Source organism: Drosophila rhopaloa, unplaced genomic scaffold (genome assembly GCF_018152115.1).
Source record: "Drosophila rhopaloa isolate 14029-0021.01 unplaced genomic scaffold, ASM1815211v1 contig_163, whole genome shotgun sequence".
Lineage (NCBI taxonomy): Eukaryota > Metazoa > Arthropoda > Insecta > Diptera > Drosophilidae > Drosophila > Drosophila rhopaloa.
In genome coordinates, this window is record NW_025335043.1 from 10,260,041 (window position 1) to 10,279,734 (window position 19,694).

Here is a 19,694-nt window from a genome sequence, read left to right on the forward strand (position 1 = left end):
CTGTCCGTCTGCAAATACCTCAAACCCCATGACTCATGCGCAATGGACCAAAAGAAAACGCCTGAGAAGCACGCAGGCAGCATAACAATTTATTGGACAGAACAAACAAGAAAAGGTATTGAAAAAAGAGTGTGTGGGGGAAAAGGTTGCTCTAACAAGGGAAATGTGTGTTGCGTGATTGGAGGGAGTCCACTGTGAGAAAATTAATCTACCAACTACCGATCATTTTCAGCTTTATAGTCAAAGATTAAATATCAATAAACTAAATTTTATTATAATTACAATTAAAAAATTAAAGTCTCAGAGATATTTAGTCAAATTCTAAGTAACAATAGTTCAAATATATATATATTTTTTATAAACTAGTTGTTTAGAACGTAAACGTTTGACTAAGATAATATTATTTTTTTAATGAAAATAAAGATCATAGATCATACATTTTTTTCACTATGTTGAGGAGCACCAATTCCAATCGTGTCCCATAAACATGGTCTCCAAAGAATTCCCTCGTTTTCTTTGCTTATGAGTCATCTTTGTTTACGTAGAAATTATGCTACCTGCTGCATTATTTTTTACATTTTCTGGTTCTACCTGTTGTGCAAACAGGAGAAGGGAAAATGGGAATCGACACATATCGCTTTCACAGCTCTGCTCTTGTATAATCTTACTTTGATGACGTTCCGACTATAATGACGTACCGACATATTATTTTTATTTTGGGTTTTTACACTCTTAATCTTAAACTTTGTATTATAAACTAACTGCGAGATCATATACATACATACAAAGAGAATTTCAGCAGTTCATAGCAAAAAATGATAAGTACTTAAAGTTGTGGTCACAGAATAAATACTACTTATTTCACTTAACAAAAACAAGCAACCAACAAAATATGTAAAAATGTTAACAAACGTTTGGTAAATATGTTGTAGAAATTTTTATTTGAAAACTTTGGTAATTTTTTAAACTTTTTCTAAAATTGAAATCAGATCTGATATGTTTTTTAGTTTGGTGTTCACAGGTTTTAAAAATCAGCTCCGATCGATTTTATAAGTGCATAAATAGATAATTATGTTTATTTGTTGAACAAGACTTCAAAATTTTGAAATTTTTAAAATTCCTAAATAACCTCTTGAAGGGAAATTTCAACACTTTTTTCCTAACCAATTATCGTAATTAAAAACTGATAGTGAAAATGTCGCTCAATAAGTGACATTTATTTATTTGTTTTCATTATCATTTCCCGCATTCCCTCGGCAAAAGCTGTTAAAAGCGTTTAGGTCGTGCATGCTGCGGACTTGAGCTTTTTTAGTTTTTAAGCCAACTCCAGTTTTATTGGCAAAAAAAGAGAGAAGAGGAAGAGAAGCGGAGTGCCTTGCTAGTGTTATTTTTTTTTTTTTTTTGTGGTTGGCCATGGCTCTCTCTCTGACGCTCTTTCTCCCGCACACATGCGCAGTGGCACCTGCGCTCAGAACCGGTTTCGAGGGAGGAAATCCAAGAGAGAGCGGATTGGGTTTCGGCCCAAAGCCAGCAGCCAGTTTTTGCTTTTTAGTCGATTTGTATCTACCTTTGGTGCGGACGCGTTTCGCTGTGAAGTCCCAGCAAAGCTAAAAACCAGTCTTTAATTGTTCGTTTTCAAGCTGAAATCAATTAAAAGTTCTTCGCCAATAAACAAATCAATGTAAGCAATAATGCAATCAATGCAATTAACCCGTGAAAATTGCTGGAAAAGTGTGCAAAGTGTGTGAAAAATGTGCAAATACAAGAATTTTCATATTGATTTTCTTGGCTAAAAGAGCGAAAGAGCGAGCAAAAAGCAGCAAAAGAAGAAGAAGCAGCAACAGCACAAAGCTGCGCTGTAAGGCTTCCGTTGCTAGTGCGAGTGAGAGCGACAGACTTGGGGCGAGTGAACGGAACAGCATTAGCAATTGTTCGCTTGTGTGTGTGTGGCAACATTTCATCGAGTTGTTTTTTATATGTTCTAGCTTTGGCCAAGTTAAATACAAAAAAGAACAACGAAGAAGTCGAGTTTATACACACAAAGAAAATGTTAATTCAAAAAGAAATGAAACCTTTTTATTCATGTAATCAGTGTATTGAATATTTAATTAATATACTATGCCCAAAAAATAAACAAAACTCATTTGGCACCAGTGGGTTATAATTCCGGAGTTTTGTAATTAAGGGCAATTATTCTATTATTACTGCTTTAATTTTGAAAAATTAAATATATAACGTACTTACACATTTCATTAGACCTGAAATTTAACTGATATCGAAATGATTTTTTTCAGTGTACAAACAAAAATAATACCTGTATGTAAGATTGTGTCTGTGCGCTTATTCTTTTGTGCAATTCGCCTTTTAAAGGCATCATAAAAATAGCTCGGCCTGCAGTTTGAAAGTGAAAGAAAAACAACATTTAGGCGGCATGCAAAGTGAATAATTGACAAGTGCAATTATCGACCCTTCTTCTCGCGCTTTCTTTCGCTAGTGTGTGTGTGATTTATTTTGCGTGGGTGCTGTTGCTATCTCGTTTTATCTCGTTACTCCTTTGAACCCACATCCTGCTCCTTTTACCGTTTGACGTCGTTTGCTCCCTTATTGATTTTTGCCATTCATTGATAAAAGATTACGAATTGATGTGTGGGTGCGCGTTAAAAGGAATCTCTTAACAAAAGAAGTTGATTGATTTTCGTGATATTTGTATCTACTATAGTGCCCCCGCTTTGACCAGAATGTCGTAAAGACCAAGAATATAGAACCACCCACTTGAATCCCAATCCGGAATCCTGGACAATGCAACCGTTCAGCGACAGTCTGAGCAAAAGTCGCGATGATCTGGTCAATGTCGCCACCGCCGCATCCCGGCAACAACAAATCCACGGCCGGAGGCGACACCACGGCAGCAGTCCCAATCTCTCCCTGGATCAGACGGACAACCTCCGAAGGAGGTGAGTAAACTTATTAATTCCATATACGTTTCACGAAAAGGACGTCAAAGTTTATATGCCCTTGCAGTTATTGAGACTACTATGACAGCTTTAAAATATAGTTGTCTGATATTGAACAAATTAAACAGTTTTTAAGAGACTTTAAAATGGGATTATCTTCAAAACAAAAGAATTCTTAAAATTGTTGAAACCTTGAAATTGCCTTTTTAAATAAATGAAGAACTATAACATATACAAATACGTTGAAAGGCCTAAAATCAAGACGTGGTTGAGGAAAAGAAATTCGACTTTTATTTTTCAATTATATTTCAAGAATATGACGAAAAATCGTGCTTAATTATGCGGGGTAATCGACCTTCAATGCACACTGTAAAGAACTTTTAAACGCTGTTTAGTTAAGTCTCAATAACCTGATATAATTAAAAACTCTTAATATGTTGAATTATCACCAGCCTTACAAATACATACTTGCTTAACCTCAACAAAAAATAAACTTTAGGATTCTATATTCCCAATTGGGACTCTTTAACTACAGATAGTTTCCCAGTTGGGAATGGTTTGGCTCAATAAGTCTAAATAGAAATCGGTTCGAAAAAACCCCGGGGTGCTATAAATAATGCTTGTAAGCACGTGCAAAGCAAAAAGCTTGTGGTGAAATGTTAAAAAGTAAACACAGTAGATACTGGACAGGAGAACCTAAGGCAACAAACAGTATGCTGTTATTATTCTTTAAATTTCATCCAACTTATAAATACTGAATATTTATATTTTTGATACATTTCTTTTTAAATTTTAAATTTTTTATTAATTTTCTAATAAAGGTTTAAATTTTTTTTTTTTTTTTTTTTAACGCCTTTTTATCTGTATCTTTTTATCAATGTCTACTTTATCTGAATAAGGTGAGGTGTTTTTTCGACTGATATCCACTGTACTTATAGTGTGGATATAAAATTGCTGGGTGGGGGGTGTTGGGGATAAAAACTTCCTAGTCGCATACACGTTCACACACTAGCACCCATAGTACGCTCACCTGTCAATATGTGTGCGTTTTGATCATGTGGTTCCATGGAAACTGGTTTGGAGTGTGGCCAGATGAAAGGCTGGCTTAGAGAGACCTCGAATGGCACGCCATCCAATACAGGCACTTGCGAATTTGGTCAGTTTAAAACAAATCCAAGTGAAAACACCAGACGGGAGAACAGAGTGGGAGTAAAACCGAAAGAGAGCGAAATTCGTACTGATAACGGGAGGCTTATCGGTATTCTGTGCTCCCGTTCGCGATTCAGTTCGCGAAAATCAATCGTTTCGGACGGTCGCTTGCGCGTCAAATTCTCAAGCCTGCTTTAATTACGCTCGTATTTGTGGAAAAAACAATAACAAAAACCTTGCTTATCGCCAAATGTGTTGTATCTATGTGTTGGTGTGACGCAGTTGTGCGAATACGTGAAATTATTACAATTTTTCCCTCAACCATTAAACCAGCCCAACAACACTCTTGAAAAACCGCGAACGAAAGTGTTACGTCTCTCTTTTCTTGTAATTAACAACAACAAAAATCATACCAACTTACCTTGACGTCATTTGTTTTTTTTTATTATTATACTCGTACATCGGACGACAAAAAGCGCTAGTGTTTGTTGTTTTTTTTTTGTGGTAGCTGCTGGTGCTTGGCACGAACTTTTAATCAAAACTTGGCCAACTGGTATTGTTGTTGGCTCAGTGCGTAAACAAAAAAGAAAAACTGCTGGCGAAAAAAGCGAGCGTAAAAATTTGCATTAATGCAGTCGCGTCGCATGAATGAATGAAATTCTTAGTGCGCGACAACAAATTACGAAAGCAAACAAAAAAAGAAAAACAAATAAACCATGGTCTACACAATACCGTTTTTTAGCCACAATGACCCGCCAGACGACATGATCATCACCAAAGAAAAAAGGTAAAATACCCCAAAAGTATCTCGAGATGCACTGAGTCACTGAATCTCAAAGATTCACCGCTGACCTATGCATAAAAAAGAAATGAGAAGACGCCGCCAAATATTCGCGTTCTATGAACCACACGCCAAAGGTCAAAACGTGCGAACTTAATGCTTTTTTACAAATTCATAAATAAACAAAAGGTTTTTTGACATTTTCATGGCGGGTGTTGCTAACTGCGTGCGAGTAGGACGGCTGTATGTGGAAACAAGAAATCAGTAAAGAACGGGTAACAGGTATGCCTCCAAATATTGGAATACTTATGGGTTTAATCTTCTTGTCAGAAAAAAGTCATGATCAGGGGGAGAATCACTATTGCCAATGCTGATAAACTGGGCAAATTACGTCTGACTTCATCTTCTTTATAAACGATAAAGAAATCCAAAATGATAAGAATTAATATTTACTATTTCTAAAATAAGTTTCCAAATATGACACAAACATTTTTTAAAAATATGTCCGAAGAGATAATAAGCATATTGTCAAAAAAGTTAATTTGAAAAGATACTTACTGAGGATATATAAAATATATAAGAATCTTTATTTTAAACGATAATATTTCAATGATAAGATGTGCTGTATGTATCTAACAACTACCGACATTTGCTATTCATTTCATTTTAATGATTGAATAACCAATATAATAATATAAGTATTTGAGTCACGTGTTCATCTCTAGTATTAATACTAATGCTAAACGAAATCTGAACAGAACGGTAGATTGACGGCTTATAAAAGCGTGGGTGCATGAGTGTAAGTGTTTGGCAGGTGAATTCACCTAACAGACTTTCTACTCGGGGTTGTTGTTATACTGCTATTCTGGCAGTGATAAATGATAAATGTTTTTTCACCTGCTGCCGCTTTTGCACTCCACCCCCTTCCCCAAGCCCATTGTCCTGTGTTTATTTATCTTATCGGACAGAAAAGCAAACACGAATTCCAACAGGAAGGCTTTTTGTGCGCGTAGAACTGAAATTCGAGCGATCACTTCTATAATATTTATTTGCACAGGCTTTTTTTTTATCAAAGTTCACTTTTTTGTGCGCCTTCACTGTGTCAGCACGAAAAATGATAATTATGGCGTGTGTAAACATAGAAATCGCGAAAAGCACTTCGATTATCATACGAACGATTTACTGGCAATAAACTCTGTGTATTGCGACGTTTTTCTTTTATTTCAATTTATGATGCTGGGTGTAATGCTATTTTTATATCACTGATGTTTTTAAATAAAAGATTACATAAATCAATAAGAAATGACTATTTAAAAGTTATGCGTAATCGCCTTATTTATAGCAAAATTTTTGATTGATAGATAGCCTGCCATAAACATTTTAGTTGATAATAATGGCGCCCACTGAAAAGTAGAGTTTGTTGATAAAGGTATTGGAAGTTTTGTGGTTCTGATTTTTATACCCTTGCAGAGGGTATTATAATTTTGGTCAAAAGTGTGCAACGCAGTGAAGGAGACATCTCCGACCCTATAAAGTATATATATTCTTGATCAGGATCACCTCCTGAGTTGATATAGCCATGTCCGTCTGTCCGTCTGTCCGTCTGTCTGTTTCTACGCAAACTAGTCTCTCAGTTTTAAAGCTATCGGATTGAAACTTTGCACACACCCTTCTTTCCTTTGCACGCAGTATATAAGTCGGAACGGCCGGGATCGGCCGACTATATCCTATAGCTGCCATATAACTGATTGATCGGAAATGCCATAACTTTCGTGTTTGTAAAGTTAGGAAGTTGGGATTTTCTATGGGTTTTATATTTGGCCAATCAATCCAACCTACCAAATTTCATAAGGATCGGCCGACTATATCCTATAGCTGCCATATAACTGATTGATCGGAAATGCCATAACTTTCGTGTTTGTAAAGTTAGGAAGTTGGGATTTTCTATGGGTTTTATATTTGGCCAATCAATCCAACCTACCAAATTTCATAAGGATCGGCCGACTATATCCTATAGCTGCCATATAACTGATTGATCGGAAATGCCATAACTTTGGTGTTTGTAAAGTTAGAAAGTTGGGATTTTCTATGGGTTTTATATTTGGCCAATCAATCCGACCCACCAAATTTCATAAGGATCGGCCGACTATATCCTATAGCTGCCATATAACTGAATGATCGGAAATGCCATAACTTTGGTGTTTGTTAAGTTAGGAAGTTGGGATTTTCTATGGATTTTATTTTTGGCCAATCAATCCGACCTACCAAATTTCATAAGGATCGGCCGACTATATCCTATAGCTGCCATATAACTGATTGATCGGAAATGCCATAACTTTGGTGTTTGTAAAGTTAGGAAGTTGGGATTTTCTATGGATTTTATTTTTGGCCAATCAATCCGACCTATCAAATTTCATAAGGATCGGCCGACTATATCCTATAGCTGCCATATAACTGAACGATTGGAAATGCCATAACTTTGTTGTTGTTAAAGTTAGGAAGTTCGGATTTTTTATGAGTATTAAGAATGCATCATATGAATAATTTTGGAGAATATAATTTACAGAGTATTCTGCAAGGGTATATCAACTTCGGCTCCGCCCGAAGTTAGCTTTCCTTTCTTGTTTTAATTAAAGCTTTAACACTTAACATTTTCCAAAATTTGGTACCCTCATTAGTGCTCTTTTATTGAATAGTGTCTCCCTAGCCATTTTTGACCGAATAGCATTTTCCAAAATTCGGTACCCCCATTATTCCCCTTTTATTGTATGGTGACAACAAAACTTTTCTCTATCCATTTTTGATAGGCTTGGCCGATTATGCCTATGGAATGCGTAACTTTCCATTGGGGGAGCACAAGAGAGTATAAATTCTTGTCCGACGATATAAAATATAAATTAAATAAAAGATTACAGGTGTTGTATGTGATACACCCATGTACACCATTAAAAACAAAACCCTTTTTCACCGTTTATTGGTGTCGATATTGGTGTTTATTCAAAAATCAAATAATTTTATTTTTTCCATTTTTTCGTAAAAATTACTTATACGACCAAAATGCGTATGAGTGATAATGTTGAAATACAAAGCGCAGTCCCAAAAGCGTATTTACAATAAATATATAATATGGCTTAAATGCAGCAATGCGCACCTTAAAAATTATTGTACAAATAACTTAAAAAACTTTGTATAAAACATGCTAACATACCGACACCACATAATTTACTATGGCAATTTTATTTATAATTTTGCAAGTCTATAAATAGTTGTTGCATTCAAACAATCGGCATCACAAGGAGAGTTTTTATCTGGTTCCCGGAATTATAATTGTAATACTTATGATTAAAACGTTTAACTGGCATATAATTAATTCGTTGGAATTTTAGAACAGATTTAATACAAGTTTCATTTGTTAATATCGAAGGTGCCCATCTGGTTATTTGTTTTACGCAGTTTAAAAGATGTCAACAGCGAAAAAGTTTAAATAGGGTTTTGGGAAGAATCTATAAATATAAACCGCAATTAAAAGATGGAAATTACAAATCAAATAAAATTTTAAAAATATGATTTGATTTAATTTACAAACATTTAAACTTAATACATATATTTATTTCCTTACAGCATGGCTTGCCTGCAGGATGAGTTCGGTCACCTGGGCATCGCCGCCACAGACCTGCCCTTCAAGTCCGCCGACTTGGACTCTCCGCCCCGCCTCCAGCATCACAACAACTATGCGGAGATCACGGACAGCAGTGCGGAAAACACGTGCCAACAGCGCTGGCCACCTCACGTGGGAGGAGCGGCGGCGAACTTCGGACATCCGGACAAGCCGATTGGCTGGATGTACGGACTGCTGGGATGCATGAAGCCCGTGCTGTCGTTTATCGGAAAGACGGGCGTGATCGAGGTGAAGAGTCAGCGGAGCGAAGACTGGCAGATTCCCTTCGAGTCTATCACGGATTTGGAGTGGCTCGGAAGTGGAGCACAGGGAGCCGTCTTCAGTGGCAAGCTAAAGAACGAGATTGTTGCTGTGAAGAAGGTTAAGGAACACAAGGAAACTGATATCAAGCATCTCAGGAAGCTCGATCACGAAAACATTATTAAGTTTAAGTGAGTATGGAAATTGCAATTGTTTAATCTGGCGAAATCTATTGTATTATTTACTAAAATCCCTTAAACTCAACGAATTTTATTTTTATAATTTTTTGTTAACTACCATTAGAAAACTGCCATTAAAAACATTAATTTTTAAGCGATTATTAACGTCGGGCTTAAAATTAAGCAAAATGCCCATGATACAAATTTTTGTTGTTCTTTATCAGTGAAAAAATGCTTAATACAAAACAAAGCCACTTATCAACTCATTGGGTTTTTCTGGCTTAGCTTGTGTTTTGTATTCAAATTTAAATAAAAAGAGAATCGGATTTTAATATTGGTTACCTTTTGCAGGGGAGTTTGCACGCAATCGCCAGTGTTCTGCATCATCATGGAGTTCTGTCCCTATGGGCCTTTGCAGAACATTCTCAAGGAGGGGCAAGTCATGTTACCGTCCCGCTTGGTCTCTTGGTCCAAGCAAATTGCCCTGGGAATGCAATATCTGCATTCCCATAAGATCATACATAGAGATTTGAAAAGTCCCAAGTGAGTCATAGAAAATCAACATGAAAACATTGTTTTAATTGGGACTATTATTTATTTTTCAGCATACTGATTAGTACAAATGAGGTGGTAAAGATCAGCGACTTTGGCACGAGTCGCGAGTGGAACGAGATTAGCACCAAGATGAGTTTTGCCGGCACAGTTGCCTGGATGGCACCGGAAGTGATCCGGAATGAACCGTGCTCCGAGAAGGTGGATATTTGGTCATACGGAGTGGTACTCTGGGAAATGCTTACCTGCGAGATACCCTACAAGGATGTGGACTCATCGGCCATTATCTGGGGTGTCGGCAATAACTCACTCAAGCTGTTGGTTCCGAGCACTTGTCCCGAGGGATTCAAGCTGCTTGTCAAACTTTGCTGGAAGAGCAAGCCCCGCAATCGGCCTTCGTTTCGGCAGATTCTGGCGCACTTGGACATCGCCGGCCCCGAACTGTTGCGAAAAACTGAAAAGCAATATTTTGAGACGCAAAAGTCATGGAAGGAGGAGGTGCGATCGCACCTGAAGGAGATAACCCAAAATGGCACTAGCATACACAAGTACGAGCAAGATCTGATTAAACGGCGCACGGCAGAGTGGCGACATGCCCAGGATATCCGAATGGTGTACGAGGAGAAGCTGCAGAAGACGAACCAGCTGTTCTTCGAGCTCAGCGAGTGCATGTCCCAGTTGCAGGAGAAGGAGAAGGAAATCGCTGAGTAAGTGCAGGAGTGTAGCAATGAAATAAGTTTAAAATGATAACCCCTATATATTATTTTTAGACGTGAACGAAAGCTACCTGGCAGTGGCTATAAGCCGACGCGACGATTGGGTAATACACTCAGAAAAATGCAGCATTATCGCCGACGACTGAACGCTCCACAGGCCGCCATTCAACAACAATCCACTACGCCAGATCCAGAAACTACGCCGGAGGTACAACTCATTTTATTGCTTTAATGTATATATTCACCGGACGACTGCTACATTTGTCAAGATTAAATATATTGCTCATATATAAGAAAGATTGCTATGGACGAATTTTCGGTACCCATTTATTTAAGGAGTCGATAAGTGCTTTCATTCAATTTTTATTTTCAGTTAAAAAATAAAATTAAAGTCAGAAATTTTTTTAGCAATCTAATTCCATTGAAACTTTGTTAGGTAATTGACCCCTTATAGGATATTATCGTATATGGTATATCATGGGCTACTTGAGTGGAATGTTATCTTAAGGAACAACCAAGATTGAACATTAATCATTTTCGATTAGCATAATGGAACATAGTGTGAAGAAAATAACATCTTATATTTTGCAGTCTCCTGTGAAGTGTGTGCTATATGCCCAATTGGACAGCAATTGCCAGCCCAAATCTTATCTGGCCAACATAATCCCAGGCAGCGGCATTGGCGGCACGATGCCAAACAAAAACAAAAAGAACTTCCGGCATCGACGCAACGGCTCCGGATCTTTTGGCGCCCCACCCAAATACAGTCCGACGCGAGATCGTCGCTACCTGAGCGAACCGGAGAACCGAAAGGTTCAGCTGGTGGAGCGGCAAACGCAAACAGATGCCATGGATGTCAGTGAAACGGACATTAGTCCCAGCGCAGAGGCTCCTCAATCTCAACCCATCGATGTGCCCGTCCCGAATCATCGCCAGCTGCCGCTGCAACTGCAAAGGGTACAGAAAATTGCTCAAGCTCAGGCGAGGGCACGCAGCGGAAGCACTTCATCCGCTGCTGGTGTCCTGAATCCTGCCTGTCCGTCGAATGGCAACTCGCTGAGCACTAGCGAGCTGACCTACCAGGATGCCTGCTCTAGTCCCGATCAGCTTATTGACGATGTTATGAACAGCAACGAGCGATTGGACATGACCGAATGCTGTAGCGACAATGAAAACCTGGATCGCCTGGGACGCAAAGTCATTGAATTTATCAACGAGAACCGCCTATCTATTCAGTCCAACACGAATTCCAACAGCAACACGGAGAACGGAAATGGAGGAGGAGCTTCGCCTGTAGAATTGCGCGAGAGTGGTAACAGTCCGTGCTTGAGTCGATGCAGCAGCACGCAGAGCAAACGACGGAAGCACCCGATGGGAGATAACCCCAACGGAAGTTCGATAAGCATTGCCAACGGAGAATCCCACGAGCAAGACAGCTGGTCAGATGAGGAGGGCGAAACCACGGACTACAAGCACGCCCTGAGGAGAAGGAGGTGAGGATTGGAAATTTATTTGTGTGCAATAAGTTTGGACAACAAGATTAATGTGAATTATCTCCCAATTTCAGTTTTGGCCGCCTGCCCATTGGTCGTGGTATGCGACCGCGTCGCAGCTACAAAGCTCCACTCTCGCAAAAGATTGCCATCCACAAGCGCAATGCCGTTATCGTCACCGACGAGGAGGAGAACACCTCTGAGTACAGCCACTCGCCCTCGAGTCAGCACTCGACGCTCGAGAGCAATACGGATATTGCAACGGCCATGAAGAAAACCCAGGACACATCCACCTCAACCAACAGCTATAGCGATCCCGACGACGATTCGAGTGATTCCAGCGACGAGGAGCAGGGCAATCGGGTGGCGAAGGCCAGGACAGTCGAAGGTTCAGCGTTGCCGATGGGCGCCGTGCGCAGCAGCGATATTATATCCATACCCACTTTTGAGGCTGATGGCGCCGTCAATATGGTCTAACCTAGTACGATATCTAGCCTAAGTGAGAACTCCTAAACTAATCCCGAAACTAGAGTTGTCCACGTTACACAGCAAAAACTATCTCCTATATACTCAACGAGAAATCGCCCCAAATTGTATGGTATTATCTATGTTCATGTCCAGATCTAAAACTCTTTTCTAATTTATATGTAAACGTGTAATTGGAATTCAGCCTTCAAGCGTTGACCGTTTCGGAGGATTTGATTCTAATACACATAAGAAGGAAACAAAAACCTTTTGGGTTGGGGCAATCTTTTTCGTGTCGTACTCGTATCCATGCATTTCCTATTTTGCTGAATATAATTTCGCATTAGATTTAGTTAATATTACTATTATTCTTGTCCTTAGATAGCTGCCTTTGTAATATATTTTAAAAATGCCCTATTGTACATGTAATTATAGCTATTAAGCATAGTTTTTGATTCGATAATAAGAGCTTGAACCACAACACAAAAGGAAAACCCACAAAAACCGAACTACAAAGCAACAAAATAGAATTGGCCTCAGGCATTAAATAGTAACGAAATGTAAGAGAAGAAATAGTCAGGGATATTTTTTATAAAGCAAAATTTGCTGAGAACTTGAAAGGAACGTGTTTTTAAAGAAGCGCATTGTACGTATAATTTTGTAGACGCATTCGAATGAAAGTTTCCGAATTATGCGGGGAATTTGCCATTCGAAAAATCTTATTTCTATATGCACAAAATTCCAAGCTTCAGTGCCTTAATGCAAACACAAAAAAAGAAAAATGGTAATACATTTTGGAGAAATTAAATGATAATCTGGTAAATCTGACCGCGGCTATGACGTGGCCATGAGCACTTTCTAGACCTTATAAACAACTTATGGAGCAGATAACAATATATTTTCGCCCCTCTGGAAATCGTTCATCAGCTGCAAAACGAATTACAAATTTAATATAATTCTATATACACTCAATATATATATATTCTATATATTTACACACTAGTTGGATGTTTAGCTTCGTAAGATATGTCGCTTCTTCGTGCGCGACTTTTCCCTACATTATGTGAATGTACTCAATATTAAGTTTAATTTTAACGAACTCATACGAATTAGCAATAATAATAAAATGAAAACATGAAAGAACGCTATAATCCTTGGTCGACCGTGTTTATTTTAGAAAATCTTCGATAAAAAAACCAGAGCTTAAACAATTCTATATAATGAAATTAAAATTTTCAAAAAATATATAGTCTTAGAAATTTTGAAAATTTTATTAAAAAAACCTATTAAATGTGATGTACGTAACTTTCGCATGTCTCATAAGATCATTATAATTTAATCCACCAGTTCAGCTTATTCCAAATTTTATTCTGGCCAAGTTAATTTTGAAATGCGATTTTTACGAATGTCAACGAGCCAACAGCTTTTGCAGCCTTTTGTGTGGAGGATCCTTCACTTGGGTGGCCAGCATATTCAGCGCCTTCTCCTCCCGCGAATCGATTATATGGCACACCACCTCCGATTGCTTGCGGAATGCGATCAAGCCGGCTGTGCCCTTGGAGAGATCCAAGTGCCGGAAGCGATCGATGTCGCAGGTGCAGCCATCGAACACGTAGAACCACGTGGCCGCCGACTCCGCCATGTGGGTGGGATGATGTCGGAAGACCACGTAGTTGCCCCACGGCGTCATCGTGAGCACCCGGTTGGCCACCTTGAAGGCGGAGCCCAGCAGCCGGTTAAGGCTCTCCACGGTTCCACTCTCGGATCCAGCGACGGCCAGGAGTTGTGGCACCCGATTGAAGCCGGGGAATCTGGGCACCGCTACTTGGGATACACTGTTCTCCGTGGGATTCTCCATTCTGCAACTGCAGCAGCATTCTTCAGGGTGCTCGTTAAAGTCTTCTATGTTCTGAAACTCCATGTTCGGTAAGGAACTCGTCTCCTGGTCCAAATCGCGTGAAAGTCCCGAGGCAGCTGGCGTGATTAAGTGGGCGGTGGCCACAGGCGCAACCCCAAGGCTATCGGGCTTATCCGCGGATTGCTGGAGTATATCTGTCGGAGCGAAGATTCTTTTTGGTGATTCTTTCACGGCGGTCATTTTGATGAGTGCTTCCTTCAGGAGCATTCCTCCTTTTCCGTTTGTGCAATCATTTCTGGCTTCATCTTTATTGACTATCAATTTCGGACTGGCAACTTTAGTAACCGCATTCCCCAATAACTTGGTGGCAGTATCGAGAAGGGTTTTTTCTTTGGGTTTAGCTAGTTGGGCACCTATCCCCTTGGAAGCCGGACCCTTTAGAGAGCCCTCAATAGTAGTCCTGCCAGGAGATGATCCTTCTCTAGATGTGGATCGTACTTGGGACTTGGTGCCAGTTTGTCTAAGAGTTTTAAACATTTTTTTCATAGGCCTTCCGGAAGATGACCCTTCTTTAGATCGTGAGCGCTGAGGTGATTTTTGAGGAGAGGGGCTGGATGTCCTCCCCCCAGATTCCCTGGAGATTTTTATAATTTTTTTCGTAATCCTTCCTGGTGATGATCCTTGTCTGGACTTAAAACGGACAGGGGAATTGGCGGGGGAAGGGCTGGAAGACCTGTCACCCGTTCCCCTGACGATTGCTCCTGGGGCTTCTTTCTTTGGAAAGCTGTTAATAGTAGTCGAGCCTGGAGATTTGGATCGAACAGGACACTTAGTTGGAGAATGGTTGGACGACCTCCCACCCATTTCCCTGGCGATTGATCCTTGTGCTGCTCCCTTGTGAGACCTCTTAATGATAGTCCTGCCAGGAGATGATCCTCGTCTAGATTTGGAGCAAACAGGGGACTTGGGTCGAGTATAGCTGGATGATCTGCCACCAGTTTCCCTCGCGGTTGATCCCTGGGTGAAATCTACTTTGGGACTTAGCCCATTTGAAAGAGCTTCCTTTCCCAGGATCTTTGTGTTAATCCTGCCAGGAGATAATCCATCTTTAGATCTAGAACATTTTGGGGACTTGGTGCGAGAACGGGTGGAAGACCTGCCTCCAGTTTGTCTGGAGATTTTTGTATATTTTCTAATAATTTTGCCCTCTTTAGATTTGGATCGCTCAGGGGACTGGGAGGGAGAAAAATTGGAAGACGCTCCACCGGTTTGCCTAGAGGATCTTACCAAACCTGATCCTTTAATTGGTATGGGTCTTGTGAATTCCACGTTTTTTTTGCTCAGTGTGGGGATCTCGGGAGACACCCGCTTTTCTTTTAGAAACACATTTCCAGCGGTTTCCCTTTTCTCCTGCTCCTTTTTAAGAATGGGTTTCCTGGATTTTGTAGAGGTTTTAAGGCAATTATTTTTGATGGGCATACAACGACATTCACATCTGCTATTTGATGACCTTTTTGAGGTCTGGACTCTGGAGTCGGATTTGGCTTGGTTGATGCGTTTCTTGCCAGGACAGCGACAACGTGACTTGGTTTCCATCTCCTCCTCGCACATTTCACACTCCTCCCCCGCATTCTGTCGCTCTACGTCAAATTTGTCCTCGAGGATTTTAAATTTCTTAATGTCAAACTTGTCGTCCGTGAGACTGACCACATCCTCCTCGTAGTCGCTGATCTCCGCCAGGGATCTATCACACACACTCACTCCTTGCTGCTCATTGAAGAATATGGGTTCGTTCAGGGACTTTACATCGTGGTTGTCCACATCCTCGGGCGACGGAGCCAAGGCGTATCCCTCGGGACACTCGGCGAGATTACGGATACGGATTACATGCAGATAGTAGGCCGACTGCCGGTTGGACTCCATCAGCAGCTGGTGGAACACGCTGAGCATGGTCAGCTGGTCGCGGAACATGCGCACCGTGGCCCACTTGACCCCATCCGCCTTATCCTCGTCCACATGGGTGCCCACTATGGTGTGGCGATAGGGATCGAGCAGGTAGTAGAACTCATCCTTGGCCCACATGGCATACATCTGATTGTTGATCTGGAACACCACGTTCCCGTACTCCTTGAGAGCCTCCAATACGTGAGCCTGGAAGTCCGTGCCAATAATACGCACTCCGCATTTCCAGTGACCCGTCCTCACATTCGGAATCAGTTTCAGCTCGAGCACATACTGACCCATCCGAAGTTGGGTGGGAAAGGTGTCCAGATCGATGGGTCGTCGATCCCTCAAGCAATCCGCCCAGCAATTACGGCATAGCTCCACTCCATAGCAGATTAAGCGATCCAGCATATTGGTGTCCCAGTTGGCCGGGTGATCGATTTTGCTGGCCAGGATTGAGCCCACGGCCACCATCAAGCTGCTGCGATTCCTAACCGGATCATTTTGGTTCAGCGAGAGATGCAGGGTACCCTTCAGATAGGCATAGCTCTTGTTCACCACCTTGAATTCTATGGATCGGTGGCTAGTGTCGCGCATATAGATGCGCCCATCTGGGGTCTCCAAACGCACCACCACCAGTTCCCGAATGGTGAACCCATCTTCGGGGGAAATGCCACTCAAGTTGCTGGCCAGATGGACCACATTATCGATGGTTTTCAGGCACACCAGCATGGCCACTCCATTGTCCACGACGGTCTGCAGGTCATCCCTCCTTCTGCCCTTCACGTCCAGCACAAAGAATACTCTTTTGCGCCGCCAGATGAGCAAGTGACCAACTCGGGTGAGAAGAAGACAGTAGCGACTGGATTTAAAGAAGCTAAGTAGCACGGGCCTCAAATTCTTGATGGTATGGGAGGGCTGCTGTTCCAGGGGCTTCGTCCCAGCTCCCAGATAACGAGGTTCCAATGCCAAAGTAAAGGTGTGCCCTTCGAGATTAAAATTCCTCTTAATCCGCTTCTCCTCGTTGGTGTAAATCTCCGGCTGAAACAGCTTATTATCCTCCCCATTCTCCTGCTCTTGTTCCATTTCTGAGCTGGTCCGGAATAAATCAGAGCCCTCCTCCAGCAGCATGTCGATCTTCTCGGACGTCCAATCGACTTCCGGCAGGACATAAATCAAGGCAAAAGCCTTCAGATAGGTGGCGAAATTAAGGACATTCGCCTCCTGCTGTTTAGGGGAAGATCCGCAGGGATTGTTCAAGATGGTATTGGAGCAGACCAGACCCACGGGACTGCCCAAGGAGTCGGCCTCCACTTCCGAGCGATTGGGCACCTTCTCGCAGAATTGCCAGTGATCGCAGCTGGGTTCCTCCATGGAAGATCCTCCGCCGTAGAACTTTCTGCCCAGATCCTGATCAGCGTAGCTAAAGTACCTAAGGATAATCAGGAAAACGGATCAGTTTTAACCATTTCCGGCACCTGAAGTACCCCTCACGTATTGCTCGTGTGGCTCTTGTTGAACCGAGGACAACAGCTCGGCGTGCTGGCCATACGACACAGATCCTGTTGGCTGATCGGCATCCTCGGCGGTCTGGAATTCAAATTTGATACAAACAAAATTTTTCACTTTTTTTCAGTTTTTGTTCTACTGGAATTTTAGTTGAATATTGCAAAAAGGCAGCATTGATTACTAGCTGAATCACAAAATAATATATTTTACTTTTACTTCGAATTTTGGTCAAGATATCGGATTCAAATACAGGAAATTAAATAAGGAATAAATAAAAATTTAAGATAAACTCAAAAATAAAATAAATCTAAACATTTCGAGAAATTAACATTTACATTCTTATTCAGTAAAAATTACATAAAATTTTGTTGATGCTTTGATATTTTTTTGTAATCAATTTGACTTAATTTAAATTTGAATTGAGTTGCAATATGCAACAACCTGTATTTTTAACTGTTGACTTGTGCTGCTATCGAATATAATATTTTTAAATGAACTTTTTAAGCTTTTCTCTTTTGACATCGTTTAAGTAAAACTTAATAATAACAAAGGAAACGCATAGTTTAGTAATTAATTTAATGTATACATATATATTTAACTGTTTGTTTTAATTAATAGTTACTTAAAGAGAGGGACGAGTACTAGAGTGTCCGAATCGGGGGTTCCCTCAAGTCGTCGACCATAGCGGCGTGTGTTTGTGTGAGTGAGAGGCTGAGTGTGTGTTTTTGTGTGGTCATTGGACTGCCGGCAGCTCTCAACATTCCATGGCCAGCGAGTTGGAGTTCTCGTTCAGGGCCTTGATCCCGTTCTCGATGGGCATGGCCAGGCTGTTGTCGTCCTCCGGCTGGACAACGACTGACGCCGCCTCCGATGTGGACGGTCCATCGGTGACCATCTCGTCATCATGGCCGTTCTCCACGCCGTTGCCATTGCCATTGATGTGCCCATAGTCCCAGTTGATCTTGAAGCGGGTGACGCGCGGCTTGCTGGCCAGGATGTTGCGCGTTAGTTTGTCGAACAGGGGCTTCGGTGGCGGATTCTCGCGCATCTCCGGATCCGCATAGTCGTTGTTCACATAGTAGCCCACGCGGACGAACTCCTGGCCGCGATACGAGCAGGTGAGCAGGACAATGGTGACACCCACTGCATCTGGTTCCGGGATCTTGGTGACATCTGGTGGATCTGCCTGGAAAACGAAGATGTGACGCCCCTCGGGCACCGGGCCGACATATATGGTGTCCAGCACCTGGTCGTGCTCCTCGGACTCCGCCGAACCCACATAGATCATCTTCCACTCCAAATCCTCCTTCAGCTCCTCGATGCACTCGAACGTCAGCTCGAACTGGAAGGGATTGAAGAAGCTGCTCGGATTGTCCAGCACCACCACATTGGTGATGTGCACCTTGGCCATGGTTACTGTACCTCGTGGATTGGGTTGACTTGGGAAATGTGCAACGAGTTTTTCCAGACGCCTACGACGGCGCGCTTTTTTTTTTTTTATCAGGTTCTGCTTTTGTTCTGTACGCAGGAATTGCCTGCCCTGTTGAAATTCCCCTACAAAAAACTCGACAAACACTTGCTTTTCGTGACGCAAAGCTAGCTAATTGTTTGCGTATTATTTTGTCTCAGGTTTGTGTACTTTTTAGGCGGTCTTTTCAGTTTATTTATCGCAATATTTTCACCTTCCTTGCTTGCAAAATTTGTGATGACAGCTGACGGCTTTCCCGCGCTTCAGTGTGACCGTTCTTTGGAGCAAGCGGGGGATAGAAACTCACCTCGGAAAGTAACGGAATGTCAAATAAGAGTCCCGGCTAACTGTGGAGCTTGTCTCCGCTGCCTTCGGACTAAGTCCCTGCTAACTGCTGAGTGTATCACCTGGGGAGTAAGTCCCCGTTAATGTTAACATTTCAACACTGTAAAAAATGTTTGTTAATCAAACTGCAGTTTCGGTCTACGCAAGCTAGTCTCTTAGTTTTAAGGCTATCTGGGTGAAACTTTCCCAAAAGTCTTTAAGGCAATTTCGAAATTACATATGTAATTACATGTATTAAGTTGTTTATATAATATTTCATCTGAAAAATGAAATGCTATATGAACGATCAAAATATGTATGAATTACTGACTTTATTGTTTTAAGCACACGCAAAATTGATATACAACTACATAAATTAGGAA

The 19,694-nt window shown here is 41.2% G+C and overlaps 3 protein-coding genes across 5 annotated transcripts; 1 reads left to right on the forward strand and 2 right to left on the reverse strand.

Moving 5' to 3' along the window:
• The first annotated feature begins 14 nt into the window (after window positions 1-14).
• LOC108047976 (mitogen-activated protein kinase kinase kinase 13-B) lies at window positions 15-13,359 on the forward strand. 3 transcript variants are annotated; one of them, XM_044457995.1, is made up of 8 exons: window positions 15-115; window positions 2,720-2,954; window positions 8,506-8,994; window positions 9,334-9,525; window positions 9,588-10,241; window positions 10,305-10,458; window positions 10,842-11,743; window positions 11,818-13,359. In XM_044457995.1, exons 2-8 carry the CDS (start codon window positions 2,800-2,802, stop codon window positions 12,218-12,220), a joined length of 2,949 nt encoding a protein of 982 aa, XP_044313930.1. In that variant the 5' UTR covers window positions 15-115; window positions 2,720-2,799; the 3' UTR covers window positions 12,221-13,359. The 3 variants fall into 3 exon arrangements, with proteins under 3 accessions (XP_044313930.1, XP_044313929.1, XP_044313931.1); XM_044457994.1 differs by lacking the exon at window positions 15-115 and adding an exon at window positions 1,533-1,681; XM_044457996.1 differs by lacking the exons at window positions 15-115; window positions 2,720-2,954 and adding an exon at window positions 4,238-4,890.
• Window positions 13,360-13,519: 160 nt separating this feature from the next.
• On the reverse strand, window positions 13,520-17,963 carry LOC108049528. The gene is made up of 2 exons (XM_044457993.1): window positions 17,505-17,963; window positions 13,520-17,442 (listed from the first exon to the last, which is right to left on the reverse strand). Exons 1-2 carry the CDS (start codon window positions 17,588-17,590, stop codon window positions 13,617-13,619), a joined length of 3,912 nt encoding a protein of 1,303 aa, XP_044313928.1. The 5' UTR covers window positions 17,591-17,963; the 3' UTR covers window positions 13,520-13,616.
• A 115-nt stretch (window positions 17,964-18,078) lies between these two features.
• Window positions 18,079-19,248, reverse strand: LOC108049527 (histone chaperone asf1). The gene has a single exon (XM_017130729.2). It carries the CDS (start codon window positions 18,928-18,930, stop codon window positions 18,274-18,276), a length of 657 nt encoding a protein of 218 aa, XP_016986218.1. The 5' UTR covers window positions 18,931-19,248; the 3' UTR covers window positions 18,079-18,273.
• Between the last annotated feature and the right edge of the window lie 446 nt (window positions 19,249-19,694).